The 13269-nt window shown below is 37.0% G+C and overlaps 1 protein-coding gene across 1 annotated transcript in view; it reads right to left on the minus strand.

The window, feature by feature from the left end:
• Positions 1-1338: 1338 nt before the first annotated feature.
• Positions 1339-13269, minus strand: part of arhgef17 (Rho guanine nucleotide exchange factor (GEF) 17) — a 52205-nt gene continuing 40274 nt past the window's right edge. Inside the window, exons 4-24 of the mRNA XM_058079396.2 lie at positions 12291-12407; positions 10882-10974; positions 10631-10807; positions 10284-10334; positions 10053-10162; positions 9023-9108; positions 8568-8686; positions 8264-8471; positions 8111-8184; positions 7945-8028; positions 7617-7720; positions 6790-6899; positions 6601-6720; positions 5953-6220; positions 5790-5876; positions 5602-5669; positions 4382-4530; positions 4124-4298; positions 2925-3020; positions 2620-2802; positions 1339-1823 (exon numbers count right to left, since the gene is read on the minus strand). Of these exons, the coding sequence (XP_057935379.2) occupies positions 1615-1823; positions 2620-2802; positions 2925-3020; positions 4124-4298; positions 4382-4530; positions 5602-5669; positions 5790-5876; positions 5953-6220; positions 6601-6720; positions 6790-6899; positions 7617-7720; positions 7945-8028; positions 8111-8184; positions 8264-8471; positions 8568-8686; positions 9023-9108; positions 10053-10162; positions 10284-10334; positions 10631-10807; positions 10882-10974; positions 12291-12407 (2688 nt within the window). The 3' untranslated portion in view covers positions 1339-1614. The remainder of the gene's footprint in view (positions 1824-2619; positions 2803-2924; positions 3021-4123; positions 4299-4381; positions 4531-5601; positions 5670-5789; positions 5877-5952; positions 6221-6600; positions 6721-6789; positions 6900-7616; positions 7721-7944; positions 8029-8110; positions 8185-8263; positions 8472-8567; positions 8687-9022; positions 9109-10052; positions 10163-10283; positions 10335-10630; positions 10808-10881; positions 10975-12290; positions 12408-13269) is intronic.

Consider the following 13269-nt stretch of genomic DNA (forward strand, 5'->3'; position numbering starts at 1 on the left):
AACCTAGTGTAAAGCACTGCACACAGATGTTGCATGAATGCCACATTTGCAGACCACACACATCATATTGGGGGGGGGGGGGGGTGCAATGGACCTTCAGCTTGCATGAGTATACAGCATTTACACTGGATTTGGCACATAAAATGCATATTGTTGATAATTTATGTTTCATGGCATGCTGTCTTTTTTTAAAGACACTTATTCTCTGCTTTAGACAATGTTTATTATTGTGGTGGTAACATGGTGCATGTAGTCCTTGCATGCAAACCTCTTTTTAATACATCAAAGACATGACATGAAACATGCAGGGTGACTGGTGCAACAGGCTAGGCAAAGATCTCATTAACTAGCAAGCAGATATCACTACGGTTAATCCACTTTACTATTAGATCCCCTTCCCAGCGAGAGAGTTCACCTGGTGTGGTTGCACTTAAAGGCTGAGGTGAGGAGCACAGATGCCTCACGGGGTGCGTTTTCTAGGCTTGAAGGGATCGAAAACAATCGCTAAATCTCAAATCCTGAGGTGACGGTGTGTGTGCACGCCCGTCCTTCCACTGACATCAATGTGTGTGTGTGTGTGTGTGTGTAAAATGGCTTAACCTGTAGCCTTCTGAAGGCACGTGCAGGTGCTTAAGCCTTGTCCTTCTGACCTACTCAGTATCTAGCACACATTTGCCACAATACTGAAATAACAGCAAAATTATGAAATCTCCTCTCAGTGTTTTTCAGACATCCGATGTCAACTGCATTTAACATTTTTGTCACAAACATAAATAAAAAATTTTCCATGCCTGCACCCCTAATATAACGACTATGTTCAAATTGTGTTTAAACCAAATACAATCTTCTTTTTCTTGAAGTTCTTTTCTTGAAGTGGTGTGTGTGTGTGCTTGAACTCTGGCGATGACCGACCTCCAATGACCTCAACCGAAAAAAAAAACAATAAGTGAATGCTACATCTTCTATAAATTAAGTGCTGAACTCAAAAATACATAAATACTGTACATAACTATCTTTATCTGCTACCTAACTAGAAAGAAGTCAGCAACCACTGAGCTGGTGATCTGATGATACTGGCAAAAGAAATCCTTTCAGATCCTTAAAGCGTTCTAAGCTATACATAGAAAGAAGGGCTTTGGCATCGTCATGGTAATGCACTTTTTTTTTTTTTTTACTGTAATGACACATTGCTTCATGAGTGTTTGTGCATCGTCGTTAACCGTTAAATAGAAAAGCTAGATATGTGATGATTACAGTATTTGTGGAAAAAAACACATTCATGTATATCCAATCATAAATGTCGACTAATTTGCGAAGCAAGAGGCGGACATAAAATGATTGACACATCATCTCTACATATTGCACTTGTTTAATGTGCTCCGGTCCTTCCCTTCATGCTCATTCCATGTTGCATTTTAGGTGTCGCCAGAAGCTCTGGCTGATATGATGACTAATCGGATCAGCCAGGGGCCAAACAAAATGGATGGATTTGAAATGAATATAATAATTGATATAATAATTTCGACATCTTGATGAATAAATACACCTAGAAACCGGTGAAGCCGAGCAAAACAATGCAGCAAAGAAGAAAGGTCCGGCGGGGGCTCGATGGTCTCAGACCCTCCACAGCAAAAGATGATTGGTGCTGTCATCTCGTCCGACGGTTTCACCGCTATTGTTCAGTCTGAAGTCCTCGTAACCATCACCGCCCGATATGACAAGGTGATCGGTTTTAGGAAGCAGGTGGGCGGAGGTGCGGCGACGTGCCGAATCACGCCTTTGAAGGCTCCCATCAACCGTGTTGCCACACTGGGACTGTTTGCCTGTATGGAACAGCCGGGAGATGGAGATGATTATTGGGCCTTAAATAACTCATCGTGCTTAGTTCTAAAAAAAAATAAAAATAAAAATAAAAATAAAAATAAAAATAAAAATAAAAATAAAAATAAAAATACAAATACAAATACAAATACAAATACAAATACAAATACAAATAAAAATAAAAATAAAAATAAAAATAAAAATAAAAATAAAAATAAAAATTAGACAACACTAAGTTGCAGTATTGGTTTTGGAAAATTAAAAATGAATATTTTTAATATCAGTAAAAATGTTAATTGGCGACTCTAAATTGTCCATAGGTATGAATGTGAGTGTGAATGGTTGTTTGTCTATATGTGCCCTGTGATTGGCTGGCCACCAGTCCAGGGTGTACCCTGCCTCTTGCCCCAAGACAGCTGGGATAGGCTCCAGCACCCTCGCGACCCTCGTGACGAAAAGTGGTAGAAAATTAATGAATGAATCAATAAAAAAACAACTGTTACATTGAATACAAAAAAGTATTTTGATGACTACTTTGATGACTACTTCATTGATCACCGTTATCTTAAAATTACCATCAGAGATGTCCGATATTGGTTCTCTTCCCGATATCCGGCACTTTATTACCGTACCAGTACCGCTAAGAACCGATATCAGCTCCTCCATCAAACTAATGTTTTAATGTATTTGATGCATTTCACAAATAAACATTATTTCTGCAAAATAAGGGCAATATTGTAATATACAATACAAGAAAAGTGTTTAATGTTTGTAAAAAGTTAAATAACAAAAATATACCTGTGGTGTCCAATACCGGAGGAGGAAAGTTCATTCCCAAACCTTCCGGTAACTCGATTGACGTCAGGAATCGAACATGGCCTGTGTGTCCATGCGCAGAACCCATCGGAACCGGGGGGCTTTTCATCGCACATGCTCCAGTTCCAGAACTCACTGCTGGGATGGCGAGTGTGAGGACCACCCCTGGAAGAAAAAAAGGTTGTGTTTGAGTTGAACATACGAACATAACAACAATAGAAATGTAATGACAATAAAGCTAGCATCTCGTGGCTACGTTTCAATGACAGCAACGATCGAAGTGTTACCTGCACTGGTGCCGATCCACAGTAGATCCTTACAGGCCAGCAGTGCTGTGATTCTGAGGCAAGCTGCTTTGTGCTGCCTGATGATTGCATCTGCACCTTTGTGGAAAGAAAAAGCAGAATGGAGGTCAAGGGTGAGTTATTACAAGTTAGTTAATTTTGCGGCTTCATGCTGTTGACCTATTAGTTTTTAAGTCTTAATTATGTCTTAAATGGCTTATTTACTCTTATAATGTATACTATAGGGTTGTTATTTCATGTGTAGAGGGCTCTCATAATGTATTTAGGAGGTCATAAATACATTTTCTATGCTCTAACTATGAAAATATCTATTTATAAATGAACAATCCTATTTTTTTTTTACCGGCTTCATGCTGTTGTGGTTTTTGAAAAATATTTTATGCTGTTTTGTGGTGGAATGTGACCTATTATTTTTTAAAAGTCTTAATTATGTCTTAAATGGCTTATTTACTTTTATAATGTATACTATATTGGGTCATATAAGTGTAAAGGTGACTATAGGGTTGTTATTTCATGTGTAGAGGGCTCTCATAATGTATTTAGGAGGTCATAAATACGTTTTCTATGCTCTAACTATGAAAATATCTATTTATAAATGAACAATCCTATTTTTTTTTTACCGGCTTCATGCTGTTGTGGTTTTTGAAAAATATTTTATGCTGTTTTGTAGTGGAATGTGACCTATTAATTTTTTAAAGTCTTAATTATGTCTTAAATGGCTTATTTACTTTTATAATGTATACTATATTGGGTCATATAAGTGTAAAGGTGACTATAGGGTTGTTATTTCATGTGTAGAGGGCTCTCATAATGTATTTAGGAGGTCATAAATACGTTTTCTATGCTCTAACTATGAAAATATCTATTTATAAATGAACAATCCTATTAAATTTTTTTTTACCGGCTTCATGCTGTTGTGTTTTTTGAAAAATATTTTATGCTGTTTTGTGGTGGAATGTGACCTATGAGTTTTTTAAAAGTCTTAATTATGTCTTTAATTGCTTATTTAGTCTTATAATGTATACTATATTGGGTCATATAAGTGTAAAGGTGACTATAGGGTTGTTATTTCATGTGTAGAGGGCTCTCATAATGTATTTAGGAGGTCATAAATACGTTTTCTATGCTCTAACTATGAAAATATCTATTTATAAATGAACAATCCTATTTTTTTTTTTTACCTGCAAGCATCTTGTGAACAGCAGGCGCCACATCGACCTCCGTCAGGCTCTCCCATGTTTGAGCGTGGTACAGTTTAACATGCGCACTCCCCTGCAGAGCCAACCACACACCCTGTCCGTACGCCACCATGCACGTCACACATCGGCTGCTGTCAGTCCCCACCTGGAAACAGTGCTGGGACGGGGGAAGGGGGGGGTGCGGTGGTGTTCAATGAAGCCTTCCCCACATATAATCACTATCCATCAAATAGCACTTACCTCCTGCACCAGTTTTGTTGAGTTAATGATTAGAATTTTGTTCTGGGAGCCACACCACAGTTTTCCTCCCACAGGAACCATTTTAGTGATGGGGCTGCTGGGGGTCCCCAAAACTAATGTTTGAGAGGACTGAGGGTCCCAGAAACTTCCTGCAGATTAAAAAAAAAAAGAGGTTTTTAATTTACACTCATTCAAGTCCAAAATTTTGTGATGACTTATAAGACATATATATTGATATAATGATTATTGCTAGCATATCTTCTTGAAGCATTCAATATTTCCACTTTTTCTCATTTCATTGTGGTTGTAATCCTCCTTCATGATGTTTCATGTTTACATTTATGTGTAGAATCTTCCCCGGGGGGCCAATAAAAATCAAGCTCTGAGACACAAATGGGCCCAGGGCTGCACTTTGAACACCCCTGCTTCAACAGAATAGTTTTTCTCACATTCGTGAGATGATGGAAATACATTACTAGCAGATAACGCGAGATCTAAAAACTATCTATGTATTTTATTCTATGTTTGCATTTCCTATATGCGGCCCCTTCTTCATGCCTTTTAACCTTTTCACCAATTGCGAGAGTTTGAGGAAAAGCATGTATCTTTTAACATGTTTGTTAAATAAAATAAATAATTTTTGTTTCAATTTAGTTTTTTAAATAAAAAAATAAAAATATTCTATGTTTGCATTTGCTCTATGCGGCCCCTTCTTAATGCCTTTTACCTTGTTTTTCACCAATGGTGAGTGTTTCAGGAAAAGCATGTGTCTTTTAACATGATTGTTAAATAAAATAAAAATACATTAAAAAATAACTACAAATAAAATCAAATATTTTTTGTAATTTTGTTTCAATTTAGTTTTTAGTTTTTAAAATAAAAAAAACAAAAAATATTCTATGTTTGCATTTCCTCTATGTGGCCCCTTCTTAATGCCTTTTACCTTGTTTTTCACCAATTGTGAGTGTTTGAGGAAAAGCATGTGTCTTTTAACATGATTGTTAAATAAAATAAAAATAAATAAAAAATAAATAAAAAATAAATAAAAATAAATAAAAAATAAATAAAAATAAATAAAAATAAATAAAAATAAAATAAAAAATAATTTTTGTTTCAATTTATTTTTTCATGTACTTCTTTACTTTCCATATTGCTATTATCATCATCATCATCATCGTTATTAACAACATTTCCACAGTGTGTTCCGTCAATGCAGGTACCTGCTTCTCTCTGATAGACAACCACCTCGCCATTGGCCAACGACACAAACACTTTGTTGTCCAAATACCTGCAAGGAGAGGGTAAGTAGGGGGGTGATTGCACTGAGAAAATTACTTGTTTGCGAAATATACATGCAGAAAAGATAGAGGAGGCTTTTTGATGTATTGCAAAGTGGAAGAATACTTACAGAATACACAGAATGGAAGCTCCATGCTGCATCTTCATGCTGTTTTTGCGATTGCGAATGTTGTCTGAGGACTGGTACACGTGAATACTGAAATAAAGGGAAATATTAGGTGATACAAATATCAATTATTATTATTTATGAGCATTATTAGTGTAGCACACACCACCCATCTTCTGTCCCGAGCCACACGGAGCTCTGGTAAGCCTCTGGATCAATACTGAGCAGGTCTTCCAGACTGGCTCTGGTGAAGGAACCCCGTGAAGAGCGCCGCATTGCGCGGCCGTCCATGGGGCTTTCCGTGTTGGCTCTGTTTCCTCCGCTGACTGTCAACATCCCCGGAGCGGAGTATGAGCTTGTTACTGAGAACTCCTGTTCTTCCTCACTGCTGGTGGTCTCTGTCGCTAAGTCCTTGGAGCACGGAGCATCTTCATCTTTGGGAAGGAGGAGAAGACGGGACTGTTAAAGTGATCACTATATGTGCTAATTCAGGGGTGTCCAAAGTGCGGCATGAGGGCCCATTTGCGGCTCGTAGATTCTTTTTTTTATTGACCCATTCCAGAGATATTTTGGACACATGTTTGTTTACAATTCCATGGGAATGGTTTGTAGAAGGCCATGCTTTGCTCCATATAAGGATGTTCAAAGGCGTTTTGTGTGGAGGAACTTGAGAACCCTGACCTCAATTCCATAAAACATCTTTCAAATGAACTAGAACGGCAACAAAACCAACATCAGAGTCCAGTATGTGTAATGGCTAGGTGTCCCGATACTTTTGCATATGGTAGCTGTGTCAAATGTGTTCTTAACTCACTGCCGTAGCTGGAGGATATAGTGGAGTGACTGGCTTGACTCTGCAGAGTGGATGAAGGGCTCGGTGAATCCTCATCGTCGGTGTCGTCGCTATCAAACGGAACAAGCTCCGCCCCTGGTCCTTAAAAGCATCATCAGATCAGACTCAGTCACTTGTAACTTTGTCCGGGAACGTATTTTTATGAATTACCTGTGGGATGTTCGCTCATCTCTAATGAGGAATGAGAGATGGAAATATGTAACTGCTGCTGGGTGTGGTTGGGTGCTATGGGGGCTGCGGTAGCCTCTGGTCCACGATCCCTAAAATGTCAAAGGTAAAATGCATTTAAGGTACATACGGTGTAATATTTCAAATGGGTTTACATTTATTTGCACATTACTATATTATGTGTATAATCTCATGTTGTACATAGTATGATTACTGGTCATATTGTATACAATAATATCCCATATTTTCCAAGTCACACCTTTTTCATAGGTTGGCCGTTCCTGCGACTTATACTCCAGAGCGACTTATACATTTTTTTATTTTTTTTATTTTACCTTTATTTACCCAGGCAAGCAATTTAAAAACAAATTCTTATTAACAAATGCAGCCTGAACAAAGAGCAAAAGCACTTTCTGATGGGAGAGGGGAGTGCTGAAAATAAGAACAACGTTATAAAAAATTACAAATATCAATACAGTAAATATGTAATACAAAAGCATCAAACATGAAAAACTGTTTATGTTACATAAACACTGGACAACTTTTCTGTTCATGTTTATTTTTTGTGTAGCTGAATAAGCATTGTGTTAGCATATCTTACACCTATTCAGCCTGTTCTCTATTATTTTATTGTTAGAATGTCTGTTTTGGTCAAGTAGTTTGTAAAATAAATTACCCGACTTATACTCAAGTGGGACTTATGTATGTTTTTTTCTACCTAATTATGCATTTTTGCATTTTTACTGAGCTCAGCTATTTAATGCGGAACGGTTACTCTGTTGGTGTTTTGTGCATGTGTGTTTACTGACCTCCCCTTCAGTCCAGGTACAGCAGCGATACAGATGATCCTTGCTGAACAGACGGCGATACAGGCCTCCACTGTGGGCTCATCTTTGATATTTAACAGACAAACCTAATGGGGGGAACATCAGTGTGCTGTCAGTATCCATCCATCCATCCATCCATCCAGTTTGTATGCCGCTTATCCTCACTAGGGTCACAGGTATGCTGGAGCCTATCCCAGCTATCTTCAGGCGAGAGGTGACTGTGTGGCATATATGCTACCGTGCGGCCCAGTATTGAAACAGAGCAGAATAAAGTACAGAAAATATATACAATTTCCTCCCCTTCCCTCACCTGTCCAACATAACCGTCGCTGTTACACACCCACACTTCACAACCACTTTCAGGGCAAGTGTGACTCGGAGATGCACATGAAAACTGTACAAAATAGAAAAAAATAACATTAAAACAGGATTTTCATATTATATAAACATAGTGAATAATTTACCGCGACTCTCACCTGCATTCCGCTGCGTGTCTTCATGATCGGAATAGCCTTCAGGAACTCCGGGTCCCACTGGTCCTTATTCATCGCTAAACACAGAAGGCAAAATGAATCTAATACAATTCTTAATCCGCACAGAAAGCGACATCCACACACACACACACTCACCAAGTTTCTTTTTTGCTTCCTCGAACGCCTGTTCAAAGTTGGAGCGTGCGTCGGGCGATGTGAACTCGAAGACGAAACTGCTCTCAGCCGACACGGTGGTGAACTCCAGCTTGGTGGGCAGGAAAGTCATACTGAAGGCCAGAGACTGCTTCTCTGACAGCTCCCTGTGCACGGACGCCATCAGTTCCTTGATCACTTCATCCAGCGGCTAAGAGGAGACGTAAGTATGTAGACCAATTAGGATAAAGGTAATAGGTGCAAATTGCAGTACAAACGGGTGTGTATGCATGTAAATTCGCAGTACCTGGTGTGGGCAGTTGAGGGTCTCCGACAGTTTGCTGATTTGACCCAATGTGCTTAAATCTTCATCTAGTCGACCGATTGTTTTCTGGATGTTTTCTTTGTTTGTTGTCTGAGTGGAACCTGACAGCCGGTCAAAAAAATCAGTTGGAATTCAGGTTTTACCATTATCTCAAATATCTACATAACATTATTAAAAAAAACAAACAAACAAAAAAAACAAAAAAAAACCAAACTGTATTATGGAAAGCAGGAAGTGAACAAATGTAACCGTTACTGATTGTAAAAGTACAAGATGGAGAGGTAGGATTTAATAAGCTTTGCTTCTTCCTACTAAAAACCTTAAACTGTATTATGGAAAGCAGGAAGTGAACAAATCTGATGCATGTTCAAATCAAATAAAACCATTACCATATGAATATTCATATTAAGGATAACGATAATAGGAAGGTGTCTTACTCTTCACCACCTCCACGTCCTCCAGAGGAAGCTTCCACAAAAACTTGTACTTGCTTGAAGTATCAATTACACTAGCAGCGGAGTATCTGACAGACAAAAAAAAAACATACAAACCAAACAAGACGTGAGGTACAGTTTCTATTATGTATGTATTATCTACTCCAAAAATATCATAATATATAAATACTATAAATGAAACTCCAGCTTTACAGATGCCATGTCTGCTATGCAGACAGCGCATGCTGTATTTACTGTATATTTGATGTGCAACATATATTTATTCCAGTAGACCAGTTCTATTCTCTACAGTATAATCTGCCAACTCACCTACCTTTGATTTTTATTTCATTACTATTTCATTATTTATTTTCACTATTCCATTTTTATTTAATTTCAATTATCTTATTTACATGTTTTTACAATCCGGAAAATTTATTTATATTACTTTTTTTTTTTTACATGAGGCCAAAAAAAAAAAAGTGATGATGCAACTCTCCACTAATGCATTTCACTTCAGAGCTATGTTAAACCATAAAAATGACCACAAGGTGGCAGAAGTGCATTTGATAAAAAGCAGGACTCATGTGGACAACACATACTGGATGACAGGAACAAGGAAGTGAGAAATTGTGGAGGAGTGTCCAGAAGTTTTTTTTTGTTTTTTTTTTAATGCATGCACATGCACACACATGCCCGCAAATCCACGCAAATATTTCATGGTGTTATATTTGTTATTTTGATGTAAAACAACCAATTTTTGTGTTGTTTACATTTAGATATTTTAGCTGGATCTAAATCAAAACATATTTGTAATGCTTGAAATGTATATTGTATAACTTTTTTTAGTTGGGAACTGATATTTCCCTGAAACTTACTTAATATTCTGTGTGCTTTCAAAGATAAGTCAAAATCATCTAAAACTGCAGGGGTTGTCTTTTGAGAAAATGGGTGGGATTGAATGAGTTAAAAATGAATTTAAATTAGGATCGTTTCGCCTTGCTAGGTGTCTGCCATTCGCTCGAATCCTTACAGGCTCATGGAGCTGCGTCTCAGTGATCCCGACTTCCTCTTGAGAGTAGTGCAAATGATCAGATCACTGAAGAGGAAGAGAGAACGGTCCTTCTTCCCGCCGACCGTCTTCTGCAGAAATAAATCAGACCAGCTGGGTTCGAGTTTGCTCGGTGACCGTCACAATTAGACATTTTACAGATTGAACGATTCCATTCTACGATGACGCATACATGATCAAAAGAATTCTTACCGCCTCCATAACCATTTCCTGTCTGAGGAACTTCCTTTGTGGATTCAAAATCTAAAAACAAGGGAAGATATTGATGAAATTACTGCCAAATACTATTATTTCCGACAAAAAGCATTATTATAATGTTACTCAATATGCATAGCTGAACACAAACACAATGTATGTCACATGATGTGCGTTTGTTTTTCATCCATTCAACACACAAGCGCACCTAGTGGGTCATTTGGCAAATTACAGCAACCCTTAAATCCAAAACTGACAAAAAAAAAAAGGAAATACAATCAAGCTACACATTAAATATGAATATTATCCAAATAGTGTGACTTAATGAGAGAATAGCATCTCACATGTTCAACTCCCTCTATGTGTGCCTCAATCTCCTGGATGACCCTGGCCTCCCTCTCCGCCTCCTCAGCCGAGCGACGTCCTTTATTGATCTTCTCCGCCAGTCGCTTGATGTCTCTTTGGGCGTCCAGTAAGAAGGAGTGGTCCGGGTGGTCTTCTGGCGTGTGCTTCAGCAGATCCTACACAAAACGTCCATTTGAACACTTCATGTGACTCCATATTGTAGGAATTATGTTAGCAGAGTCTTAACTACCTTGACCAGCAGCTCATATCGAGGAATCCTCTGGACGGGCTTGATCATCAGGTCACCAAGAGCCTGCTTCTCTTTGTTCTCACGCATGTTTTGCTTAGAGATAAAAGAAGCATAACAGGCAGGAGGAAATGTGAGAAAGAGGTAATAAAATTGTAAATGGTGAACTTCACTCATCCACCACAAGGTGGCGGTATTTGAGAAGACCTGCATATGGGATGAACTCAGTTTATAATATAATATAATATAATATAATATAATATAATATAATATAATATAATATAATATAATATAATATAATATAATATAATATAATATAATATAATATAACAATAATAACAATAATAATAACAATAATAATATATATAACCCGCAGGAATATTGGAGGATGACATGAACTAAAAGGAGTAGCTTATGATTATTATTCAGCAAAAAAACTTTTAAATATGCTTTAATCAATTTAATAGACAATAATAATAATAATAGAATAACAACATTAAAACATTGAAATTACACATGAAATTTTTTAAATATATTTTTAAGTATTTTTACTTGCAATTTTCTCAAGAAATACATTATTCTGGACAACTGGAATTGATAAAGTATTTATTTTTCTAGTATCTTTTTTTCTGATAGACTAGTGCAGGGGTGGGCAAACTACGGCCCAGGGGCCACATCCGGCCCGCAAAGTATTTCATTTAAACTCAACATACAACCTGGCATCATGGCCTGAGCCAACCTTTTGATGGTTTTATCAATTTCGTTTTTTGACATGGTCTGTTGTTTACAAAGTGCTCCTGAAAAAAGGGACACAAGCACATAATAATAATAATAATTATTATTATTATAATTATTATTAGAACTATTATGATTATTATAATTATTATATTAATGCTAATTATTATATTAATTGTATATAATATTATTGTTATATTTGCATATTTTACATAATAATAATATAATAACTATTATTTGAATTTTATTGTAATATTATAATATTTTATTATTTTTAAAATATTTAAATATAAATATAAATATAAAATAATAAATAATAATAGCAGATTGCATGACAATTTTACAGATACAATAATACCAGGTGGACTGTTGCGTGTAAAATATACAGTCTGCCCCCCCCGTAAATTTTGTCATATCAATGCGGCCCGCGAGTCAAAAAGTTTGCCCACCCCTGGACTAGTGAGACTCTAAGTCAGGTTTGTCCAGAGGTGTAAAAAAATGGGAAAATTAAATAATTCCATATAAATAAATGCAAAAAAAAAAATCAAATAATACTGTATCAAATGACACCCGGATCCTTTGATTTTTCAATATGTGGCAACGAGTTTTGGACACTAAACTAAGTCAAAATGTCCCAACAATATTACAGTATAAAATAAAAGCATTTTTCCTCTCACCTCCAGGAACTTGTGAAAGGCCGGCTTGGCCTCCTTCGCCACCCTAACAGCATCTTTGGCATTGAGGAAGTTGTCAATGTAGGCGGAGTACATATTAGCAAGAGTCTCTTTAGAGAACTGGGGGAAGAAAAAGATTGTGTCATGTCACATTTGAGCCACTAGATGGTAGTCAAGTGTAGTGTTCCTGTGTGAGGCAAAACATTCACTACAAATCGCGGAGCATCACCACTTCACAAGAAGAACTACACACGCAGCAACACAATAGGTGAATGAAAACAGACAATACACTACAAACGTATAATGTAGAATATTAATCAACTGCTATATCAGCTCTAACCATGTGCTTTGTAGACTTTTTTTTGCACAAGTTTAGATGATATCCATCCAACCTGTGCTACGTATTGTACAAGTTGGACCACAACGTGCAATACTGTTTTGTTTTGTATTTATCAAGGGCTCATACATATCGACCTGTTTTATTTATTGTTCGATAAATCGATATATATCCTTTAATGTGACAGGCCTAGTCACAGTTTAATATTCCATAATGCTAAGGAATTAATGCAAAATATGACACATTGGTACCGCCTGTGGGGTGGGTGGTATCTAGTTCCTGGTCCCGTCTGCTCTTCTAAGCTCCCTTTCTTTTGGTCAAGCCCTGCATGATTTTGTAACTCGATTATGGCAACCACCGCTGGGTCATGGGAAATATTGAATGGGTCACTAAAGAGTCACAGAGAATTAAAAATACACAGCAGCAGTCAAAGGTTTGGCAGTAGAAGTCTATGATTATTCCCAGCCAAAGAGTACAGCGAGGTAATAAAAATAATGAAAATGATTGTAAATCACTGCTTCCCAAACTTTTTACAGTTTACACACTTAAAAACATAAACCTTTTTTATCTGAATGAACTTGAAATCATGAACATAATTAATAGTTTAGTTATAATGTTAGGTGGTGATTGTTTTATTCAAGTACC

The sequence above is a fragment of the Doryrhamphus excisus genome, linkage group LG8 (assembly GCF_037039965.1).
Source record: "Doryrhamphus excisus strain RoL-2023G ecotype Guam linkage group LG8, RoL_Dexc_Guam_v1.1, whole genome shotgun sequence".
NCBI classification, from domain to species: Eukaryota; Metazoa; Chordata; class Actinopteri; order Syngnathiformes; family Syngnathidae; genus Doryrhamphus; species Doryrhamphus excisus.